The sequence below is a fragment of the Myotis lucifugus genome, unplaced genomic scaffold, assembly GCF_000147115.1.
Source record: "Myotis lucifugus unplaced genomic scaffold, Myoluc2.0 scaffold_29, whole genome shotgun sequence".
Taxonomy (NCBI): Eukaryota; Metazoa; Chordata; class Mammalia; order Chiroptera; family Vespertilionidae; genus Myotis; species Myotis lucifugus.
Window position 1 is genome coordinate 3,762,039 of NW_005871077.1, and position 25,264 is coordinate 3,787,302.

General features: G+C 39.8%; 1 protein-coding gene across 15 annotated transcripts in view; it reads right to left on the reverse strand.

The window, feature by feature from the left end:
* Positions 1–25,264, reverse strand: part of ARHGAP12 (Rho GTPase activating protein 12) — a 179,244-nt gene that overhangs the window by 88,594 nt on the left and 65,386 nt on the right. For 14 of the 15 annotated variants that reach the window (XM_023752210.1, XM_023752217.1, XM_023752216.1 and 11 more), the window contains one exon: positions 8,051–8,311. The exons of the other annotated variant lie outside the window; for it this stretch is intronic. In XM_023752210.1, the coding sequence (XP_023607978.1) occupies positions 8,051–8,311 (261 nt within the window). The remainder of the gene's footprint in view (positions 1–8,050; positions 8,312–25,264) is intronic. 15 annotated transcript variants of the gene reach the window in all.

A 25,264-nucleotide genomic window follows, 5' to 3' on the forward strand; every position in this document is an offset into this window, starting at 1 on the left:
GATAAGTAATAATGAGGAGTTAGAAATGAGTAGTCAATTAGGGATGGGATATGGGGGAGAGGAATGTAAAGGGGAGGAGTGACTGAACCCGGCCTTTGGGAGCAGAAACCAGTTCATCAACCACACCTTGTGTCCCATTTGAAATCACAAGAATCAAGGGGCTGGTCCAGGGCTGAAACAGAGTTGGGGAAAATGAGCAAGAACCCTGAAGTTTAAAATGTATGTATATTGCTAAGGCAGAATTCTTAGAATTTACCAATGGGAAGTTAGCAGGGCACATACTAACCTCAACCAGTGGTTCTCAACCTTCCTAATGCCGTGACCCTTTAATACAGTTCCTCATGTTGTGGTGACCCCCAATTTCATTGTTACAAATTGAACATAATTAAAGCATAGTGATTAATCACAAAAACAATATGTAATTACATATTTGTTTTCCGATGGTCTTAGGCAACCCCTGTGAAAGGGTCATTTGACCCCCAAAGGGGTCGCAACCCACAGATTGAGAACTGCTGCTCTAGACAAAGAAGCTTCGGTGGCAACCTGCTTGGGTACCCTCCCTCCTGCAGCAAGGAGTTTTTCTGTAATAAAACTTGACTTTCTCGGCCCTGCCCATATGGCTCATGGTTGAGCATTGACCTATGAACCAGGAGGTCATGGTTCAATTCCTAGTCAGGGGACATGCCCAGGTTGCAGGCTTGATCCCCAGTGTGAGGTGTGCAGAAAGCAGCCGATCATTGATTCTCTCTCATTTTTTGAATTTAATTACAGAGGAAGGGAGAGGGAGAGGCAGATCTCTCCCTCTCCCTCTCCCCTCCTCTGTAATTAAATTTTTAAAAAATCTAAATAAAAAACTTTACTTTTGCTCATCTCTTTGTGAACTCATTCTTCAATTTTGCGAGACAACGAACTCTGACCCAAACAGAAATTTAGGCATTAATAACAACTGTTGGAGAGGTTGTGAAGGAAAAGGAACCCTCATTCACTGCTGGTGGGAATGTAAACTGGTACAGCCACTATGGAAAACAGTTTGGTAATTCCTAAAAAAATTAAGAATGGACTTACCATATTACCCAGCAATCCCTCTTTTGAGTATCTACCAAAAAAAACTTGAAAACATTTATTTGCACATCTGAATTCATCCCAGCATTATTCATGGTGGCCAAGACATTGAGACAACCAAAGTGTCCTTCAATGGAGGATTGGATAAAGAAGATGTGGTATACATACATACTATTTACTGGAATTATCAAAAATAAAATATCAGACTAAAAAAGGATAATAACAAAGACTAGTAAACAATAGACCCTTCATTGTAGGAAAAAAAACTACATAAGATATTATTTGATAAGTGAAAAACATGGAATATTAACTGTATACTAAATAGTATATCAGCATTAAATTTTTTCTATGATAAATCTATTTTTCACCAAAAAAAATGGTTTTGCTGGAAAATGTTCATTTAGTTGAGAGAATAATTATGTTGTCTGCTCCAAATGGTCCAGAAAAAATTTACTAGAGGGTTGGAGGGAGGAAGAGAGAAATAAAGCAAATGTGGCAAAATACTAACAATTGGTAACTCTACAAGAAATCTCTGATATATGAATTTTTACTGTATTATTCTTTCTACTTTATTGTAGGTTTCAAACTTTTCAAACTAATAAGAGAGGAAGCTTCACCAAACAAATAAAAACACTTTTTTTTTTAAATTCAAGGACTGGTTTAACATCAAATAAAAATGTAGTTGAGACAGAAACCAAGATGGCGGCATAGGTAAACACCGGAAATTGCTGCCTCGTACAACCACTTCAAAAATACAACTAAAAAACAAAACGGACATCATCCAGAACCACAGGAAGGCTGGCTGAGTGGAAATTCTACAACTAGAAGGAAAGATAAAAGCACACTGAGACTCAGAGGAGGTGCGGAAGGAAGTAAAGTGCAGAGGTACGGAGGCGCACGTGGAAAGGGGTGGCAACTGAGGACACGATCGTCTTTTTCAATTGGAAGGGAGTCTCAAGCTCCCGACTGCTCTAAACTCCAGTTCCAGGCGAGTCTCTGGGGACCCAGACTCATACGGGGAGAAACAGGACTGTCTGGCATCGGTCAGAACTCGAGGGCGGCTTTTTTCAGATGTGCTTGTAGCGATTACCGGGACACTGAGACCCGGGGCCTCTTAGGGTAGGACTGAGGATCAGCCATAGCTGTTTGCTCCACCCTGTTGATTCCCTGAGACCCCGCCCCATCAAAGCTGTGCACAGAGGCTTTTGCATATGAAAGGCCTGGCCCTTTGCAATCTGAAAATTACCTAACAATCTGCAGCTGGGTCAGAGAGACCCAGAACTTCCAAAAGAAGACCCAAGGCCCCACAGCAGCTTGCATTGCTTCACAGCTGGGCCTCATCTAGGCACCTCCAAACCCCAAACAAAGAAGAGGAATCTGCAGATCTCTCAATAACTCCTGCTGGGTAGCCTCAGGCAGAGGCTAAATTAGCACCTCCTTAGAGATCCAAGAGCCAGTGTACCCAGTGGTCAGAGTGGGACCATCCAGATTACAACTCCTCAGATCCATAAGGGACACACTCAGGGGGCAGACTCAGTGAGCACCAAAGCCCCACTGAAGCAAGTCTTGCCCCAGAAGGGTGTCTCCAGCTTAGAAGTTCTCCCACTGTAGACACAGCTGATTCTCACAGACAATTGGCCTGGAGGTCAATTCCTCCCAGTGATACCTACAACAATCAAGGCTTAACTACAACAAGACTGTGCACAAAGCCCACAAAGGGGTGCACCAAGTAATTGAGAGTGTCCACCTCAGGTAATTGGGGAGGCTGAGCCACTGGGCCTTATAGGACCCCTAGCACAGAAAGCCTTTCTAATAACACAGGGAAGCATAAAAAATGCAGAGACAAAGAAACAGGTCACAAATGACAGAAATGGAGGAAAGCAAACTACTGGATATAGAGTTCAAAACCACACTTATAAGGTTTTTGAAGAATTTTCTAGAAACCGCCAATAAATTTAGTGAGACCCTCAAGAAATCTAGTGAGACCCTCGAGGTTATGAAAAAGGACCAACTAGAAATTAAGCATACACTGACTGAAATAAAGGATATTATACAGAGTTCCAACAGCAGACTAGAGGATCACAAGAATCAAGTCAAAGATTTGAAATACGAAGAAGCAAAAAACACCCAACCGGAAAAACAAAAAGAAAAAAGAATCCAAAAATATGAAGATAGTGTAAGGAGCCTCTGGGACAGCTTCAAGCATACCAACATCCTAATTATGTGGGTGCCAGAAGAAGAGAGAGAGCAAGATACTGAAAACCTATTTGAAGAAATAATGACAGAAAACTTCCCCTACCTGTTGAAAGAAATAGACTTACAAGTCCAGGAAGTGCAGAGAACCCCAAACAAAAGGAATCCAAAGAGGACCACACCAAGACACATCATAATTAAAATGCCAAGAGCAAAAGACAAAGAGAGAATCTTAAAAGCAGCAAGAGAAAAACAGTCAGTTACCTAAAAGGGAGTACCCATACGACTGTCAGCTGATTTCTCAACAGAAACTATGCAGGCCAGAAGGGAGTGGCAAGAAATATTCAAAGTGATGAATAGCAAGAACCTACAACCAAGATTACTTTACCCAGCAAAGCTATCATTCAGAATTGAAGGTCAGATAAAGAGCTTCACAGATAAGAAAAAGCTAAAGGAATTCATCACCACCAAACCAGTATTATATGAAATGCTGAAAGGCATCCTTTAAGAAGAGGAAGAAGAAGAAAAAGGTAAAGATACAAATTATGAACAACAAATACACATCTATCAACAAGTGAATCTAAAAATCAAGTGAATAATCTGATGAACAGAATAAACTGGTGAATATAATAGAAACAGGGGCATAGAAAGGGAATGGACTGACTATTCTCGTTGGGGAAAGGGGTGTGGGGGTACGGGAAGAGACTGGACAAAAATCGTACACCTATGGATGAGGACAGTGGGCTGGGGGGCGGGGGGTAAGGGCAGAGGGTGGGGTGGGATCCGGGTGGAGGAGAGCTATGGGGGGAAAAAAGAGGAACAACTGTAATAATCTGAACAATAACGATTTAATTTAAAAATAAATTAATTAATAAATAAAAAATTTTTAAAAAGAAAAAAAAAATGTAGTTGTTGTGGCATCCAGAGGAAAATAGTAAACAGAAAATACGTCTTGAAATTTATTGAGAATGAAGCAGAGAGACATAGAGATAACATTTTTAAGTATAAGGGAAATCAAGAGACATGACAAACAGAATGAACAGACTAAACATTCATCTACTCAAATTTCCAGAATGAGAAGAGAAAATGAGACACTAGCTTTATAGAGTTAATGGCTATGAGTTTTCCACAACTGATCAAAGATAGGACTCCTAAAATTCAGGGATTCCAACAAAGCCCTGGCAGGAAACAGAAAAGATACCTTCACCTTATCACATCATAGTGAAATTATAGATAGAATATCTTAAAAGTTGTCAGCAAGAAATGACAATCAGACTGACAGATGAATTTTTATCATCAACCATGGAAGCAAGGAACATGAGAGTAAAATCTTTAATTAGAAAAAAACAAACAAGTAAATATTCAACTTAGATCTATATACCTGATAAAGACATTCTTTAAATATAAGGATAAAATAAATAAATTTCCAGATAAATAAAAACTAAAATTCTCTCATGAACAGATCCTCACAAAGGACATTTAAAAGTATGTACTTAAGCTGTAACCGGTTTGGCTCAGTGGATAGAGCATCGGCCTGCGGACTGAAAGGTCCCGGGTTCGATTCCGGTCAAGGGCATGTACCTGGGTTGCGGGCACATCCCCAGTAGGAGATGTGCAGGAGGCAGCTGATCGATGTTTCTCTCTCATCGATGTTTCTAACTCTCTGTCTCTCTCCCTTCTTCTCTGTAAAAAATCAATAAAATATATTTTTTTTTAAAAAGTATGTACTTAAGATGGTAGGAAAGTTATCCAGATAATCTACTTTATGTAAAGAAATGTGATAAAAGTGGTAGTAAATATGAGGATTAATTTTAAGAGTGACCATGTACAACAAGAATAAAGACAAAAATAAAATAAAATATAAGACAACAATAGCACAACAACATGTATAGTCCTTGTACGGCTTTAAGGAGCAAGAAGCAAAAGCAACACTACTAACATTTAAGACCAGATTGATAACTCTGTGAGAGTTTTCTTGTGTATCATAAGCTATTCAACAGCATCTCTGGTCTCCAACCACTAGAGGCCAGTAGCAGTCTCAAACCTGTAACAACCAAAACTGTCTCCACTAACCTCTAACCCCACACCCCACACCCCACAACCCCTCCCTGAGCAGAACTGTCCCTAGTTGAGAACCTTTGTTCTAGAGGAGTGGTTCTCAACCTTCCTAATGCCGCGACCCTTTAATACAGTTCCTCATGTTGTGGTGACCCCCAACCATAAAATTATTTTCATTGCTACTTCATAACTGTAATTTTGCTACTGCTATGAATCGTAATGTAAATATCTGATATGCAGGATGTATTTTCATTGTTACAAATTGAACATAATTAAAGCATAGTGATTAATCACAAAAACAATATGTAATTATATATGTGTTTTCTGATGGTCTTAGGCGACCCCTGTGAAAGGGTTGTTCGACTCCCAAAGGGGTCGCGACCCACAGGTTGAGAGCCGCTGTTCTAGAGTGACCACTAAAATAATGTCTCTAAGTTAAGATGGAACACTTGCTCTGTATCAAACCCCACTAAAATAAAAATGGTGAGATATCCTTTAAAAGTCCTAAACCCACAAGAAGAGGGAAAATAAAGAAGAGCCAACAGTCACAACACTCTGGAAGTTGAGACACAGATGAACAAGAAAGCAGAATCTAAACTGGTGGGAGTAGGGAATGAAGTTGGGAAGGGAAGATGAAATCCAATAAATTTATAGAGAAGAATCTTCAAATGGCTCAGGAACTGACGGTATTCCTGGAATTGGGGCTGAAAGCAGGGATACTAACTGGCTGCTGGGAGTGCACCTCTTCCTTATCTCAGCAGAAGTATAGGTATTTATTCCTTCTCAAGAGAGAAAAACAGTACAATTCTTAGTTGGAAGACAACTCAGACAACATAATTAGGACATGGATACCAACAGAAAGAGGGACTAAGGGATTATATGCAAACTGAATGCTAACTACCAAGATCCTGGCAGCCCTGACTTTCTACATAGAAGGTTTTAAGACTTCTGTGGAAACCGATTAGTCTAAAACAGCGGTTCTCAACTTGTGGGTCTCGACCCCTTTGGTGGTTGAACAACCCTTTCACAAGGGTCGCCTAAGACCATCCTGCATATCAGATATTTACATTATGATTCATAAAAGTAGCAACATTACAGTTATGAAGTAGCAACGAAAATAATTTTATGGTTGGGTCACAACATGAGGAACTGTATTTAAAGGGCTAGAAGGCTGAGAACCACTGGTCTAAAAGGAAAGAGCTAATGGTTCTAACATTGGGGACTCACCAATAAGCAGATGATCCCGCCTGCCATAAAGTTCAAAATGCCTTGCAAATGTAAGAAAAAAAATGATTTCCAACCAGAATTCTACATTCAGGCAAACTAGCAATTAAATATGAGAGCAGAATATAGACATTTTAACAAAGTCTCAACTTTGCCTCCCATGCACAACCTTTCCCAAGAACCAGAAAATATGACCCAGCCACTTTGAAAATATTTATTTTTATACAATTTGTAAGCTGAGACTCTGATATACAAAACACTCTTTTATTTAATGAAATTGAAAGCTAAAAAAACATATTAAAACTTCTTGTGTGTACTTTAAAATTCCTTTAAATTATTCTATAATTTAGCCCTTTCCCCAATCTCCCAAATTACAAGATTTTACTTTATTGTTGATACACAGGATAATTTATTTTCAAATCTTTCTAGGTCTACAATTCAAATAGTTTTTCTAACATTTTTTTATTACAATAACCAGAAACAATTTCTCTCACTATTCTCAATCTCATTCTTAAACACTAAAAGTACAATTTACCACCAAACCAGAGCTATTAATAACCAACTAAAACACAGGACAGAGAGGGGTTATTAACTACAAAAAGCTTTTAGATTCAGTTAAATACAAGAGGTGTTACCTGATTTTTCTAGCTCCTGAAGATACGTTTTTATTATACAAGCCAGCTGCTTTTTATAAGGGCAGGGTGTCCTATGCAAGTGCAGAGCCCCAGTTTATTAAACAGCAGGATTTAACACCCTTTTATCAACCCTACTGAAGCTTTTCCTGTATATCTAGACAGTCCCAAGGAATCTCTACAAACCTCTGAGGTAAGTATTTCTCAAAATACAGCTGGCCAATTCACTGCACCACCCTTCAAGAAGTGTGGGGAAAGGTGAAACTAAGGGTGCAGGGGAAAGATAGTATGAACACCTGTCAGAGAAAATAATGATTTTGAAATAAACTGTGAGACTTACTGGATGGCTCATTTGTAGCAGAGCACTAGATTATACTTATCTCCCTTACATATAAATAAAAAGTGATATTGTACCTCTAACTGTCAGAAACTGAGAAATATCCTGGTAGCATACCAAACCAATAAAGTATCAGTTTTAATCAGTTAAATATTTGTTTTGGTGTATTTGACTAAGCCACATCATTTTTTTTTCCTTCCTTTTCTTAAAAAAAAAACGTCACTGCATGGGCAGTAACAGTGATTGAACTATCATCTAGCACATGTGCACATGAGGGAAACCATTGACACTACACAACTTTAATCCAGTTAATTCTGCAACTAGTAAGCACACTACAAGGTTAGCTTCTGTCTACTAGTTAGAGATTAGACAGTAACTAGCATTAACATAATAAAACCTGCAAAAACGATTTGATATTTTAGAGATTTCAAGTGCACTACCATTTCAATACCAAGACACAAACCTATTCACTCCTTTTGCTCTGAATGATTAAAAATAAAAGGAAGTTTTGTAACTCACTGGTCAACTCCTTGATTACTCATACCTCTTGATCTCCTGGATTTTGGAAATCTTTGCTAATGCTTGTATCTCGAGTCCATCGAGGGGGTTTCCAAGTTCTTTCCTGTGTTCCTCTGTTATAGTAATAACTACGCCCCGAAGTATCTTTATGAGTTTCCCATTCTCCATTAATTTGAATTGCTGGGCTCCCAGGAAGTGGGGGGAGAGTAGACTGGGATATTTTCAGCTCTTGTAGATTAGCATAGACAGGAGAATCTGGACGTCCTTGATTTGGAGGTGTCGTTGCCTGTGAAAAATTTGAAGTATTCATGTTTAAACTAGCATATCATTTATAAATTAAAATTAAATTAAACACAAGATTTATAAAGATACATACTAAAATTCATTTTAAACCTATACAGGAACTTTCTTTTTAAGGAAGTAACAATTTAACAGTTTCAATATCCCTAGTTTCAAAGAAATTAAAGATTCAAAGAGAATCCAGTGTGATTAATAACTTTCCCTCACTCTGAAAGAATATACAACTAGAAATCAGAAGCTGTGGGTTCTAGTCCAAGATGTGGCACTAACAAGTTATATGACACAGGATCAGATCACTTCACCTCTCTAAAGATGAATTTTTTTATTGGTTGTAAATGAGGAAATTGAATTAAACAACCTGAGTCTCCTTTGGCTCTAAAATTCTAGTATTTTAGGCAATTTTTAAAATATAAAAAGCCTTGCTCTAGCTGGTTTGGCTCAGTGGATAGAGCATCAGCCTTCAGACTGAATGGTCCCGGGTTCGATTCTGGTCAAGGGCACATGCCCGATTGCACACTCAATTCCCAGTAGGGGGTGTGCAGAAAGCAACAGATCAATGATTCTCTCTCATCATTAATGTTTCTATCTCTCTCTCCCTCTCCCTTCTTCTCTAAAAATCAATAAAAAATATTTAAAAATATATATAAAGACTTACACATGAGTAACTTAGCAACTACTCAGAAAACTATCAGAAGAAATAATTTTATATTCAAAGCTTTAATATTAAATCAGGAATATAAATGAAAGATAAAGGAGATAGATTACTTCAGCTAAGAATTTACTACATTCTATTCCTTCTCAGTTACAATTTCTAGGTAGCCATAAACATATAATTTAATTTATTCCTAGTTTCTTTGTGAATTTCCTAACAGTGGAAAAGTAAGAATGAGCAATAACTCTGATTTACAAGCTTAATCTCAAACTAGGTATTTTGTTTTAAATGTCTCACTACATGTCAAGAGCAGAATACTCTTCATACACTTTGCATAAGGACACTGTAAACTGGGTTGCTAGAATTCTAGTTGCTGAAAAAAAAGCATCCGTCTGAGAACACCTTTTTATATTGTGTATGCATATTTATGTATATACTAGAGGCCCTGGAGGGGGGGATCCCTCAGCCCGGCCTGCCCCCTCTCACATTCTGGGAGCCCTCAGGAGCGGGAGGCAACCTGGCTATCAGGGGAAGGCGACGCCCCATCACACCTCTGCTGCTGCCACTGCCAGCAGCCCAAGCCTCGGCTGGCCCTGGTTACCTGAGCCTCGGGTGGCCCTGAGCAGCTGGGCAGCTGCCATCTGAGGCTTGCATGTGCCTCGGACGGCCCTGGGCAGCTGGGGGGCTGAGGGGACTGGGGACTCCGGAGGCAGGCGGGCAGAGCGGCCGCGCCCGCCCCCAGGCACCTGCCACCCAGCAGGGTTAAGAGGACTGGGCGCTGCCATCTTGTGGCTGTGGGCGCTGCCATCTTTGAGGGCATGGCAGTCAATTAGCATATTCCCTCCTTATTGGTTGTGGGCGCCACCATCTTTGCGACGGCATGAGGGTCAATTCCCTCTTTATTAGATAGGATCATTCCTTTTATGACAGGGTATCTCAACCTCAGCACCATTAGCATTTTGGGACAGATCATTCTTTGCTGTGGGAGACTATCCTGTGCACTGCAGAATGTTTACTAGCATCTCTGGCCTCTACCCTAGATCAAGGATGGGGGAACTTTTTTTCTGCCAAGGGCCATTTGGATATTTGTAACACCATTCACGGGCCATACAAAATTATCAACTTAAAAATTAGCCTGCCATAGTTGGTCAAACATTTAATTAACTCATCCCTAACACCATGGCAGGGCCAGACCAAATGATTTTGAGGGCCTTATGAGGTCCGCGGGTCGGACGTTCCCCACCTCTAGTCTAGATGATAGTGGCTTCCCCCCCAGACCTCACTGTGACAACTAAAAATTATTCAGACATTGCCAAATGTTCCCTGGGGACAAAACTGCCCTTGGTTTCGAACCACTGTTTTATCTTATAAATCCTAGAATTATACTCAGATGTACAATTACTTCTATAATATACCCATTGTTTTATGAATGCTTAAAGATGTTGAATTAAAAAGGAAAATGTGGATAGATATACTGAATCAGTTTTATTGAAATTAAAGTAACTATAACTTCTCAAACATAAAAAATAAATTTATATTTAAATTTTTTAAAAGGGGGAAAGAGCTAAAACAAATAAATATTATTTGTCTATTAGGTAATTATAATTAATTGAAATCACATAATAAGCTTTAAAAAAGAAAACAGTAAAAATAATCCACAGCTTAAACACATTTAAGAAATGGTTACCTTTGGACTTTGGTCTTTTTACACACAGTAATTATGCCAAACAGTGTACTCAATGATACAAATTATAATTACACAAATTAACATTTTTCTTAAAATGTTACCTTTGAATTTAGATTACTATTGAACAGTATCCTCCTATGAGGAAAATCTATCCATGAAGACAAATTTCCATGTATTTCTCTTCCAAACTAATTACAATGCTGGTGAATTACCTAAGATAATAATGCTTCTCTGACTAAAAATGAACTCTGTTAATATAGTAGTTCTATATAGTAAGTCATTTCCCAGAACCGTGTCAAGAGAATATTTATTCAACAAGTATTAAAGAAGTTCATATTTATTTCTGATACCTTTACTAAAGTTGAAGAAATAAAAATACCAAGAAACAGCCATTTTCTAAATGATATTTATGGACAAACTCCACTAAATCTTTAGCAAAAAACTAGTTTCTGTTTAAGTAGTTGAAATTTAAACAGTTTTTCCAATTAAAAAAAAAATTTAAACTGCTTCAACACAGTTTATAAGGCAAGCATAATTCCGAAACAAAAGCAAAGAATTAAATGAAAGAAAATCATAAGCCAATCTCACTTATAAATAAAAATGTTAACTAAAACATTAGCAATCAAATCCAGTATTAATAAATAAATTGGGGAAAAAGCAGAAATGTTAAGAAAGTCTGTCTTTAGGAAATCTCACTGTAATCCTTTACATTAACAGAACAACATGGTCATCTCCACAGACCAACAAATCAATTGATCAAATTCAACATGGAATCAGAATAAAACTCAGCAAGTGAGGAATAGGTGATACCTCCTATTAATTTGACTTTTAAAAATTACATAGAATAAATATCATATTTAGCAGGACCCTGATGAAAAGCACTGTCATTAACGTCAATAATAATCTGCTTTCACTACTCTTATTCAAGATAGCACTGGAAGTCCTAGCCACAGGGATCAGACAAGAAGAAAACATAAAAGGTATCCAAACTGGAAAGGAGGAATTAAAACTCATTATTCACAGATGACATGATACTATACATAGAAAACACTAAAGACCCCACCAAAAAACTACCAGATTTAATACATAAATTTGGAAAAGCAGCAGCATACAAAATTAACACACAGAACTTGATGGCATTTTATACAACAATAATGAACTCTCTCAGAAACGGAAACTAAAAAAAAATCCCATAAACCACTGCAAAAAAAAAATCCAAAAACAATAAGGTACTTAGGAATAAACCTAACCAAGGAGGTAAAAGACTGTATTTGGAAAACTATAGGACACTATAAAAAGAAATAGAGGAAGATACAAACAAGTGGAAGCATATACCATGTTCATGGATTGGAAGACTTAACATCATTAAAATGTCCAAACTACCCAAAGCAAACTATAGGTTCAACACAATTCCTATTAAAATGCCAATGGAATATTTCACAGATCTAAAACAAATATTCCAAAAATATATATGGAACAAAAAAAAAACCTGAATACCCTCAGTAATCTTGAGAAAGAAGAAAAAAGTTGGAGGGATCAAAATACCAGATATCAAACCATATTACAAAGCCACTGTAATCAAAACAGCCTGATACTGGCACAAGAACAAGCATACAGATCCATGCAACAGAACAGAGAACCCAGAAATCGACCCAAGCCATTATGCTCAATTAATATTTGACAAAGGAAACAAGAGCATATAATAGAGTAAAGGCAGTCTCTACAATAAATGGAATTGGGAAAATTGGCCAGATAACATGCAAAAAAAAAGGAAACTCGACTAAGAACTTACAACATACACAAGAATAAACTCAAAATGGATAAAAGACTTAAATATAAGTTGTGAAACCATAAAAATCCTAGAAGTAACCATAGGCATCAAAATCTCAGATATCTCTCATAGCAATATATTTACAGATACATCTCCTAGGGCAAGGGAAAAAATTAACAAATGGGACTACTAGGTGTATTGGTTAATAATGCAGATTTTGTAATCAAAGGAAACACGATAATTTCAAGAGAAACATCAAAAGTGCTTCATTCAAAGTAATGTCCATCGCTAGCTACACATTTCCCCCATCTTTAGGTAATTTGTGGATACCGTCCCAATAGAACTTGTCTTGTTTTGAGGCAAACCATTCAGAGACCCAATTTTCCACTTCTTTGTATGTTTTGAAGTGCTGCTCAGAAAGTGCGTGTGCCATCTATCAGAACAAGTGGTAATCTGAAGGAGCAAGGTCTGGTGAATACAGCAGGTGAGTTAATACTTCCCAGGCAAGATCTTTTAACATGTCTTTAACTGGTTTGGAAGTGTGTGATGGTGTGTTATCATGAAGCAAAATTACTTTGCTGTGTCTTCTGGAACATTCTGGTCATTTCACGATCAAAGCGTGCTTCAAATTGATTATTTGTTGTTGGTAGCTATCAGTATTAACGGTTTCACCTGGTTTTAGAAGCTCATAATACACCACACCTTCCTGATCCCAACAAAGGCAGAGCATTGTCTTCTTTCCCAAGCGATTTGACCTTGCAGTCGATGCTGATGGTTGACCTGGATCAACCCATGATTTTGTGCATTTGGGATTCTCAAAATAAATCCATTTTTCATCGCCAGTCACAATTCGGTGCAAAAAAGACTTTCTTTCGTGCCTATGAAGCAACATTTTACTGATGACTTTTCGGTTTTCTATTTGTCTTTCGTTTAGTTGATGTAGCACCCATTTTCCTTCCTATAAAATCTTTCCCATTGCTTGTAAATGATTGGAAATTGTTTGCTGAGCAACATTTAATCTTTCTGCAAGGTGTTTTTGAGTTTGACACGCATCTTCATCCAATCATGCTTGCAATTGTTGCTCTTCAAACTTTTTCAGTTGACCTGGACGTTCTTTGTCTTTCACATCGAAATCATCACTTTTAAAGCATTTAAACCAGCATTCACAAGTATCTTGAGATGGAGCATGTTCACCATAAGCGTCCCGAAGTATTCAGCAGCACTTTTCTTCAAAATAAAGTAATGAATTAAAACTTCTCGCAAATGCTCTTTTTTTGGCACGAAATTCAACATTTTCAAGTGTAAAAATATCTATGATGTTAACTCCTTCAGAAAATTTGACAAACGAAGTTTTGAAGCTTGTTGTCAATACAACAAAATAGGATACATATCAAATCGCATATATATCAACATATGTGTAACTCCATCTATTGAAAAAAATCCGCATTGCCCTAACCGGTTTGGCTCAGTGGACAGAGTGTCGGCCTGTGGACTGAAAGGTCCCAGGTTCGATTCCGGTCAAGGGCATGTACCTTGGTTGCGGTCACATCCCCAGTTTGGGGTGTGCAGGAGGCAGCTGATCAATGTTTCTCTCTCATCGATGTTTCTAACTCTCTATCCCAGTCCCTTCCTCTTTGTGAATAATCAATAAAATATATTTTTTTTTAAAGGAAAAAGAAAAAAATCCACATTATTAACCGGTACACCTAGTATATCAAACTAAAAAGCTTCTGCACAGCAAAAGAAACCATCAACAAAATAAAAAGAAAACCCACTGTATAAGAGAACGTATTCACCAATGATACATCTGATAAGGGATTAATTTCCAAAATATATCAAGAACTTATACAACTCAACATCAGGAAGACAAACATTCCAATTAAAAAATGGGCAAAGGACCTAAATAGACACGTCTCCAAAGAGGACATACAGGTAGCCTAGAAATATATGAAAAAATGTTCAACGTCACTAATCATCAGAAAGATGCAAATTAAATAATAATGTGGTATCACCTCATACCTGTCAGAATGGCTATCATCAACAAATAAACAAACAATAAGTGCTGGCAAGAATGTGGAGAAAAGGGAATCTTAACTTCAGTACACTGCTGGTAGGAATGCAGATTGGTGCAGCCACTATGGAAAACAGCATGGAATTTCCTCAAAAAATTAAAAATGGAACTGCCGTTCCATTTTCGCTTCTGGGAATATATCCTAAGAATCCCAAAACACCAATCAGAAAAAATATATGCAACCCCTATGTTCATAGCAGTGTTATCCCATATAATAAAAGCCTAATATGCCAAGTGTCCAATCGGCCATTCAACCAAACAAAGTGTAATATGCTAATGATATGCTAAGGCCGCTCAACCGCTCACTATGATGTGCACTAACCACCAGGAGGCAGACACTCCGACCAGTAGATTAGCTTGTTGCTGGGGTCCAGCCAATCCGGACTGAGCGCAACAGGCTGGACACTCCTTGGAGCCCTCCCGCGGCCCCTCCCCAGCCCCAATCGTGCACCGGTGGGGTCCCTCAGCCTGGCATGCACCCTCTCACAATCCGGGACACCTTGGGGGATGTTGGAGAGCTGGTTTCAGCCCAACGGCAGAACAACCAGTCATTATGATGCTCACTGACCACCAGGGGGCAGACACTCAACACAGGAGTTGCACCCTGGTAGTGAGTGCACTCCCACAGTGGGAGCGCTGCTCAGCCAGAAGCCGGGCTCATGGCTGGCGAGCACAGCGGTGGTGGCGGGAGCCTCTCCTGCCTCCGCGGCAGCACTAAGGATTTCCAACTGCCAGCTCACAGGGAGCGGGCCTAAGCTGTCAGTCGGACATCCCCCGAGGGCTCCTGGACTACAAGAGGGCGCAGGCCAGGCTGAGGGACTCCCCCACACACACCCGAGTGCACAAATTTCGTGCACCAGGCCTCTAGTTTACAATAGTTAAGATCTGTTAACAGCCCAAGTGACCATCAGTTGATGAGTGAATATAAAAGCTATGGTACATTTACTCAATGGAATACTATGTGGTTGTAAAAAAAAGAAGAAGAAACTCGTACTCTTTGGGACAGAATTGATGGACCTGGAGATTAATATGCTAAGTAAAATAAGCCAGTCAGAGAAAGACAAGTACCATAGGACCTCACTTATATGCAGAATCTAATGAACAAAATAAACTGACAAGCAAAATAGGTCCAGAGGCATGGATACATGGAAGATCTCTGAGAGGAGGTAGATAGGGTGGGGAGTTAGGGGGGACTGGAAGAGATTAACCAAAGAACATACATGCATATACATATAGCCCATGGACACAGACAACAATGTGGTGAAGGCCAGGGGTGGGACAGGGGCTGGGTGGAGGGGAGCAAAGAAGGGGAAATGGAGGTCATCTGTAATACTATCCACAGCAACAAAAACTATAAAGAAAAAGTCAGTAATAATACCAAGATGCTTTTATTCAACATTTATTGGAGGTCCTAACAATGTACAAAGGTCTGAAAAATGAATTAAACTCATAAATACCTAGAAGAAAAAAATACTGACATTTGTCACTGACATAATCAATATCTGAAAACCCAAGTCCATGAAAATTACTAAGCTTTTTTGTTGTTTTTGTCGTTGTTGTTAACCCTCACCTAGGATATTTTTTCTATTGGATTTTTTTTTTATGGAAGAGTGAAAGGGAGATATAGAGAGAGATACAGAGAAAGAGGGAGAGAGAAAGAGAGAGAAACATCAATGTGAGAGGGGCACATCCATTAGCTGTCTCCCACACATGCCCCAACCAGGGCTGGAGATAGAATCCACAATCAGGTACGTGCCCTTGACTGGAAATCAAACCCATGACCCTTCAATATGCAGGCTGACGCTTTAACCACTGAGCAACACTGGCCAGGGTGAAAATCACTAAGTTCAATTGGCTGGCCAGATACAAGATCATCTAGTCAGTTTCCCATATATAAGCAATGGCAAGTTGGAATTAACAGGATAAAAAAATCTCATTCACACTAGGAAAACAACTATTTTAACACTAATAAGCTCTAAAAGAAAGGTAGAAAACCAAGTGAGGAATAGTAATAAAACTTTCCTTAGGCACCGAAAATTATACTTGAATATATACACCTTTGTTCCTAAATGGAACAACTAAACTTTATAAACATGTACTTCTCCAACAATCTACTAGTATAAATGCTACAAATTCAATGCAATGTTTAGCACATAATATGGTTAGTATAATGCCTAGCACACAGTAGCACTTAATGAAATTTACTGAATGAATGAATGAATGAATGAACACACATGTGAACAAAAGAATACAAACACACATGCCAAGTAAAAGCAAAATTAAAGACTTGGAATTGGTTACCTGTGAGGAATCTAAGAAAATACCCACATTTCCAGTTTGGATAAAAGAATGGGCAGTTGTGCCAGCACCTAAGATAGAAACTACCTAAAAAATGAGTGTCAACTAAGCTAGGTGCTAATATTACAACTATGAATAAAAAAATTATTGTGCCTTAAGACCTCATAATACGTACAGGAAAAAGAACATTATAAACTGATGAACAAAAATAGATACACAGGCAGAGAAGCACTGAACAGACTGTCAAACTACAGCAGGAAGGCTGGGGAAGGTTGGCGGGGGTGGGGAGGGGGGTGGGGGGGGAGGTAAGAGATCAACCGAAGTACCTGTATGCATGCATGTAAGTGTAACCAATGAATGCAAGACACCGGTGGGGGAGGTTGAGGGCATGTGCCGGGGGGTAGGGGAGGCCATGGGAAGGTCAATGGGGGAAAAAAGGAGACATATGAACTACTACTTGTAATACTTTAAACAATAAAATGAATTTCTGAAAAATAAATAAAAATAAATATCATTTACACACATAATAGACACAATGCTAAAATTACACATGTGATATCATGGGAGCAAAAAGGAAGCAACCTGGAAACAAGTAATTACGGCTTAGACATAAGAGTTAGCCAGGTAAAAGCTGGGAATACAGGAGTCAGCAAGGACAAAAGTTTGGGGCGGGGGGGGGGGGGGGGGGCAGGAATGATGCTGACTCACAGAGTAGGCAAAAGGAGCAGCAAGAGAAATATCTAAGGAGAAGCAAATGACAGAATAAGGAGCGTTTTTATGTCATGTAAAAAAGCATGGCCATTTCCTAGTAGCATTTAGGGAACTAGGGAAGACTTTACGCCAGTAAGTACATTCTGATTTAAAATTTAAAAATATTACAGATTTTAGAGGGCCACAACTAGAAACAGAGAACAGTTAAGAGGTTGGTACAGCAGTATAGAAACAAGATGAACAACGATGCAATAGGACAAGAATAGTAGAAATGGAGACCCAGAACCAGATTCAAGAAATAATTAGAAGGTTAAATTAACATACAGATTCTTTATGTGAAGCATATTTTTATGTGTGTTTTTAACTATAGATTAAATAATGTTAAGATGAAAAATAGGATAAAAAGAGAGGAGCAAAGAAGAGTTCCATTTAGACTGCATTAAGTTCATGTGCCTTCTGAAAATACAGGTGAAAATGCTCAGACTGTTAGATATACAGATTGGGAGCTCAGCCAAGAAATCGGTGAAGCCAATAACAGAAGATAGTACACAGAATGAGAGCAGGAGGAAAACAGAACCCTGAAGAATACTAAGCAGTTGCTTTATAAATTAAAATCAGAGGAGAACCAAGATAGCGACATAGCTAAACATCTGTACTGGCCACCTCCCACAACCACATCAAAATTACAACTAAAATACAGAACAATCATCATGCAGAATTGCCTGAAAGTTGGCTGAATGTAAGTCCTACAACTAGAGAAGTGAAGAAGAAAGCATATTGAGACTGGTAGGAGGGGTGGAGGGGTAAAGAAGCAGAGGTTCAGAATGGGCTGGACCAGCACCCTCATGTGCCTTTTTTTTTTTTTTTAAATCAGGAGGGAGATTGTCTCTGCAGAGGCCGTGGGTAAAAAGCAAGAAGTTCCAGCCCCAACAACAGACCCCCAACCCAGAGTTCCAGAGCTGGGAAAAGAAGTCCCTGTAACTATGACTGTAAAAAACGAGGTTTGGGGCTCAGTGACACCGATGCTGCTGGAGACACAGCTATTCCTCTTAAAGGGCCGGCACACTAACTGAACTTATAAGGTCCCGCTTCCTCTGAGCTGTAGCACCAGGGCAAGACTCTGGGGGACAGACACATGGGAGAAGGAACTGGATTATCTGGCATCAGGGCAAGAACTCAGGGGCACTCAGGGGCAGCTTTCTCCCATACAGAGGGGTCACTGTTTCTATGCTTGGACCTCCCCGGTGGCAGGGCTGACTGGCAGTGATTTCTGTTTGTTCCTCCCTGGTGAGTCCCTGAGACCCCACCCCATCCAATTTACAGCCCCATCCAACCTATATTCAGCAGCTTTTGCATATGAATGGCCTGTCCTTGCTTAGGTTTCACACTTTGCTAAAATCTCTCAAACAAGCTGCAGCTGGGTCAGGAAGCCCCAAACCTATCAATAAAAGGCCCAAAACCCAGCACTAGCACCAGCCTGCCTTGCTTCACAACTGGGCCTCACCTGGACACTTCCAAACTTGATACAAATAGGAGAAATCTGCAGGTATCTCAGTAGTTCCTGCCGGGTGGACCCAGACAGTGACTGATTTTGCACCTCCCTGGAGAACCAAGAGACAGTGCACCCATTGGACAGCGTCAGACCATACCAGATTACAACTCTACACATTCATAAGCAACATGGGGAAGACTCAGTGAGCACCAAAGCCCCACTGAAGCAAGTCCTGCTCCACTGGGTGTCTCCTGCACAGCCGCTCTCCCACTGTAGTCGTAGCTAGTCCTCACAGCCAATTGGCCTGGAGGTCAATTCCTCCCAGTAACAAAACAGCAATCAAGTCTCAACTACAACAGGTCAGTGCACACAGACCACACAGGGGTGCACCTAGAGTGCCCAGGTCAGATGACTGGGGAGGCTGAGCCACTGGGCCCTATAGGACAGCTACTACACAAGGCCACTCTACCAATTCCAGGAGACATAGCAGCTCTATCCAGTACACAGAAACAAACACAGGGAAGCAGCCCAAATGCAGAGACAAAGAAATATGTCAAATGAAAGAAATGGAAGAAAGCAAACTACTGGATATAGGAGTTCAAAACCAAGGTTATAAGGTTACTCAAGAAGCTTTATGAGGCCTTCAAGGGACTTAGTGAGATTTTCAAGAATCTTAGAGAATGCCAAAAAAAAAAAGGGGGGGAAAGGACCAGTCAGAAATTAAGCATACAATGACTGAAATAAAGAATAATATACAGGGTTTCAACAATAAAGAATTCCAAGAATCAAATAAACAATTTGAAAAATGAGGAAGCAAAAAAAAAAAAAAAAACCCCAATCAGAAGAACAAAAAGGAAAAAGAATCCAAAAATATGAAGGTAGTAAGGAGTCTCTCGAGAGGTCCCAGATTGGAGAGAGTGCAGGCTGGACTGAGGGACACCCCCCACACACACACACACACACTGCACGAATTTCATGCACCAGGCCTCTAGTGTGTGTGTGTGTGTGTGTGTGTGTGTGTGTGTATCCATATTAACTACAACAAGGGATGGTTAAGCAATTATATACCATTTTGTCTAGAGAACCAAAAATATGGTGGTGGTGTTTTAACAAACACACTCAATGCTGGTGAAGGTACAATGTAACAACTTTACTGCTACTAATTTTAATTAGCTGAAACTTTTTGGAAAACAGTTTGGCGTTATGTTTCAAAAGCTTTTTTTAAAAATATATTTTTATTGTTGATAGTAGTACAGCTATCTCCCAAGTACTTTTAAAAGTACTTTTAGGATCCTCAGCCAAGTGGGGAAGGGAATCCTAGATATAGAAAGAATTTCCCACAAAAATGTTCATTCCAATGTTATTTATCAGATGTAAGTTAGAAATGATCTAAAAATCCAACAGAGGAATAGTTAAGTAAATAATTATCCAATATGAGGTAATACTGTATAAGCACTGTAAATGTTAATGATTTTTTAATAACATGGTAAAAACTTTTGAGGATAATGAGAAAAGGAGCATATAAAACTGCTTCTAATTTCCAAGTAAACTCTAACTATAATTTTAAAAGTATGAAGAAAAACAAACTAAAACAACAGTATTCCCTGGACAATGGGATTTATATATTATTTGTTTTCTCTGTGCTTTATTTCCCAATTTTGTTACAATAAAAATTATTACTCTGGGAGTTTGATTGGGGCAAGAATCTGGGGCACCTAACTAGTCCACTGACTCATAAAATTGAGAACAATAGTATTAACACTAATTAAATTAATGTTTCTTAAGGACTGGTCAATGGCTCATCTATATCACTCACCTAGGGTACTTATTACTACACGTTCCTTTTTGTGTTGTTGTTCATCCTCACCCGAGGATATTTTTTCCATTGATTTTTAAACAGAGTGGAAGGGAGGGGGAGAGACAGAGAGAGAAACACAGAGACATCAATATGAGAGAAACACATGGATTGGTTGCCTCCCGCACGCGCCTTGACCAAAGGTGGGGATCGAGCCTGCAACTGAGGTACATGCCTTTGGCCGGAATTGAACCTCCTAGGACCTATCAGTCTGTGGGCCAATGCTTTGTCCACCGAGCCAAACCGGCTAGGGCCTCGGGTGCTTATTAAAATTCGTGGGCCATATCCCAGAGTTACTGGGAGGTGGGAGACAGTGATTAGAATGTAGTCAAGATTCGGTATTTTTTAAGTACTTTATGTGATTTTTATGTATACTATTGTTCAGAAAACACCAATAGAAATCTATCTTTCTGAGTGGGCTTAGGGCAAACTGGTTGCCCTGGCTCAATAAATCTGTATTATAAAACATATAATTACTTAAAGTCAATTCTGAAAACCACATACCACCGATTGCTTCTTACTATGCAGATAAGTGAAAGGAAGAAGAGTTAAAATAAAGAAAAGAAACAAAAAGTATTTCTAATAAATGAATCAAAAAATTAGTTTTCTAATATTTATAAGTATTCTACACTTCAATTGCACAACTTTGTTCATGAATTGTCACCAACAAAAATAAGTTAATTTTTTATGTCTCCCATGGAGGGAAAAAAAAACATCTTTAAAAGGAGAACAAAAAAACAAAGTTCATTTTATAGGCCATATCTGTCATTAATTAACAACTAAATTGGGACTAGTACCTCTGCACATAACCTAATTTTACATTTAAAAAAAGATTTGGCCTGTTCCACTTTGTCTATACATAGAACTAAATAGCCCTCCCACTATCCACAGAAAGAAAATATTGGAGAACCATAAAGAAGGTAAATTTAAATTTTACCTGAATCTTTACTTTTTATAATACCAAAAGGTTTGAGATTTGTCCCCTTTTTATTTTTGACATTCATGTAGTTCAAAATTATTTCTAAAATAAACTTCAGATATTGGCAGATTATATACCTCATCTCCTAATTAGCATATGCTACTCAATACTAAGGTACCTACCTTACTATATATGCAAGATTACACTTATATTACTGAATCTATACTAATAAAAGGGTAATATGCTAATTAGGGCGGACGTCTTCCGGATGTCCATCTGGACAAAGCCACAGCAGCTGCGAGGGCCTAGGACTGCGGGTCTGATGCCATGTGGGAGAGGCGGCGCTATACCAGCCCAGTGCAGCAGCCCCTTTTGCAGAGGCAGCAAGTGGTGCTGGCGCGAGCAGGGGGCGTCCACGCGAGCAGGTGGCACCACACCCCCTTCCACAGAGACAGCCACAGAGGCAGCAGGGCGGGCCCAGTCCAGGCGCCTCACCTCCGCAGAGGCTGGACAGGGTGCAACCTGCTGTGCCTCAACCTCCCACAGCCCCTCCCCCAACTGGCCTGGCCCCAGATCGCCCCCACCCACCCGTAGGCAGGGGGTGGGGCCAGGGCTGAGGGCCAGCAGCTGCAGTGGCCGGCAGTGGCAGCAGCAGCAGGGTGATGGGGGCAGCACCTTCCCCTGATCAGCCCGGTTGCCTCCCACAGAGGAGGACATCCCCTGAGAGCTCCTGGACTGTGAGAGGGGGCAGGCTGGGCTGAGGGACCCCTACCCCTGTGCATGAATTTTCATGCACCAGGCCTCTAGTGGTTAATATAAGTCTTTAATGTTTATCATAACTTTGATGTCAATTTAGGAGGGGAAAACACATTTACCAAAGTATCAGACTCCAGATCAAAACTTACATTATTTTTTAAATTCTATTTTAATTTATGTGGGAAGAAGACATTTATGTGCCTTTGGTAATTTATTTGCTTAAACTCTGCCTTACCATAGCAGCTAATTATTATAACACTGTACCACTGAACAGAATAGAAAAGAAAAAAACCTGTCAATAAGCCAATATTCAGTTAAAAGTAGACTAAAATTTTAGTTTCATTACTGAAAATTACATATTAATTTTTTATATCTTTATTGTTGAGAGTATTACAGATATCCACCACCCTTTCCCCCCCCCCATTGCCCTCCTCCACCCAGATCCTGTCCCACCTCAGACCTTCACCATCCTATTGTCTGTGTCCATGGGTAATGCATATATGCATACCAGTTCTTTGGTCAATCTCTTCCCCCACCTCATATCCCCTTCCCTCTGAGATTCATATGTCTGTTCCATTATTCTATGCCTCCGGTTCTATTTTATTCATCAGTTTATTTTGTTCATGAGATTCCTTATTCTTTTATTTTGATTTTTAAATTTACTTGCTGATAGATATTTATTGCCATTTTATTGTTCCCCCTTCCCCTTCTTCAAGAAGACCCTTTAACATTTCTTGCAATACTGGTTTGTGGTGATGAACTCCATTAGCTTTTTCTTGTCTATGAACCTCTTTATCTGACCTTCAATTCTTAATTATAGCTTTGCTGGGTTGCATAATCTTGCTTGTAAGTCCTTGCTTTTCATCACTTTGAATATTTCTTGCCACTTCCTTCTGGCATGCAGTTTCTGTTGAAAAAAATCAGCTGATAGTCGCATGGGCACTCCTTTGTAGGTACTTGTGTTTCTCTTGCTGCTTTTAAGATTCTTTGTCTTTAACCTTTGGCATTTTAATTATGATGTGTCTTGGTGTGGGCCTCATTGGGTTCATCTTATTTGGGACTCTCTGTGCTTCCTGGACTTGTAAATGTATTTCTTTCACCAGGTAAGGGAAGTTTTCTGTCATTATTTTTTCAAATAGTTTTTCAGTTTTTTGCTCCCTCTCTTCTCCTTCCTGCAACCCCAATGCAAATGTTGGTACACTTAAAGTTGTCCCAGAGACTCCCTACATCATCTTCATATTTTTGTATTCTATTTTCGTTTTCCTCTTTTGACTGGGTGTTTTTTGCTTCCTTATATTCCAAATTGCTGATTTGATTTTCGGTATCCTCTACTCTACTGCTGATTCTCTGTAATTTATTCTTCATTTCAGTTAGTGTATTCATCATTTCTGACTTGTCCTTTTTCATGTCTCTGATGTTCTAATTTACTTGAGATTCTCAGTAAGTTCCTTGACATTCTCACTAAGATCCTTGAAGCTCTCATTATGTTCCTTCAGCATCCTTATAACCATTGTTTTGAACTCTGCATGTACAGTTTTCTTACTTCCATTTCATTTAGTTCTTATTCTGGAGGTTTCTTCTGTTCTTTCATTGTGACATGTTTCTTTGTCTCCACATTTTGACTGCTTCCCTATGCTTGTTTCTACTAGTATGTATTGGGTAGAGCTGCTATGTCTCCTAGAATTGGTAGAGTGGCCTTGTATAGGAGGTGTCCAGCAGGGCCCAGTGGCTCAACCTCCCCAGTCACCTGACCTGGGCACTCTAGGTGCACCTCTGTGTGGTCTGTGTGCACTGTCCTGTTGTAGCTGAGCCTTGATTGCTGTTGATGTCACTTAGAGGAATTGAGCCTCACACCAATTGGCTATGAGGACCAGCTGTGACTACAGCAGAAGAACTGCTGTGCAGATAACACCCCCTATGAAGCAGGATTTGCTTCAGTGGGGCTTTGGTGCTCAAAGAGCCCACCCCTTAAGTGTGTCACTCGTGGATGTAGTAGAGTTGTAATCTGGTATGGTGTGAAGCTGTCCACCAGGTGCATGGGCTTTGGGGCCTCCCAGAAGGTGCAAAGTCAGCCCTCCTTGGGGCCACTCAGCATAAGTTACAAAGTGATCTGCAGATGGCTGCTATATGTGTTGGGCTAGGAGGTGCCCAGGAAAGGTCAAACTGTGAACCTTAGCAAGCTGCTGCTAGTGCCAGGCATGGGGCCCCTTGCTAGAGGTTTGGGGCACACTGAGTCCAGCTGCTGCTTGTTTGAGAGATTTTAGAAAATCTCTGAAGCCTGAGCCAGAACAGGCCACTTATATGGAAAAGATACCACAAACAGTTTGGGTGGGGCTGCAAATTGGGTGGGGCGGATTATCAGGGATTCACCAGGGCACTGGGAAACTGGGCGGGCCAGCTTGAGGGAGACTCAGATATGGAACCCCCCAGTTCAGCTCTGTGTGTGTGTGTTAATGGCCGGGGGGGGGGGGGGGGGGGTCCCCAGCACTTTTGTCTGGGAGCAAGCTGCCCTGATGCCAGACAATGTAGTTCCTCCCTCTGTATCCCTGGATCCTTTGAAGCTGCTTCCCCAGTACTGTAGCTCAGTGAAAGTGAGTCTGAGTAAATCTGTGCACTGGCCCTTTAAGAGGAATGCCTGGGAATCTTAGCAGCCCTGTTTCCCTCAGCCTCAATCCCCACTGGTTTTTACAGCATGAAATTATGGAGACTTCTCTTCCCGGCACTAGA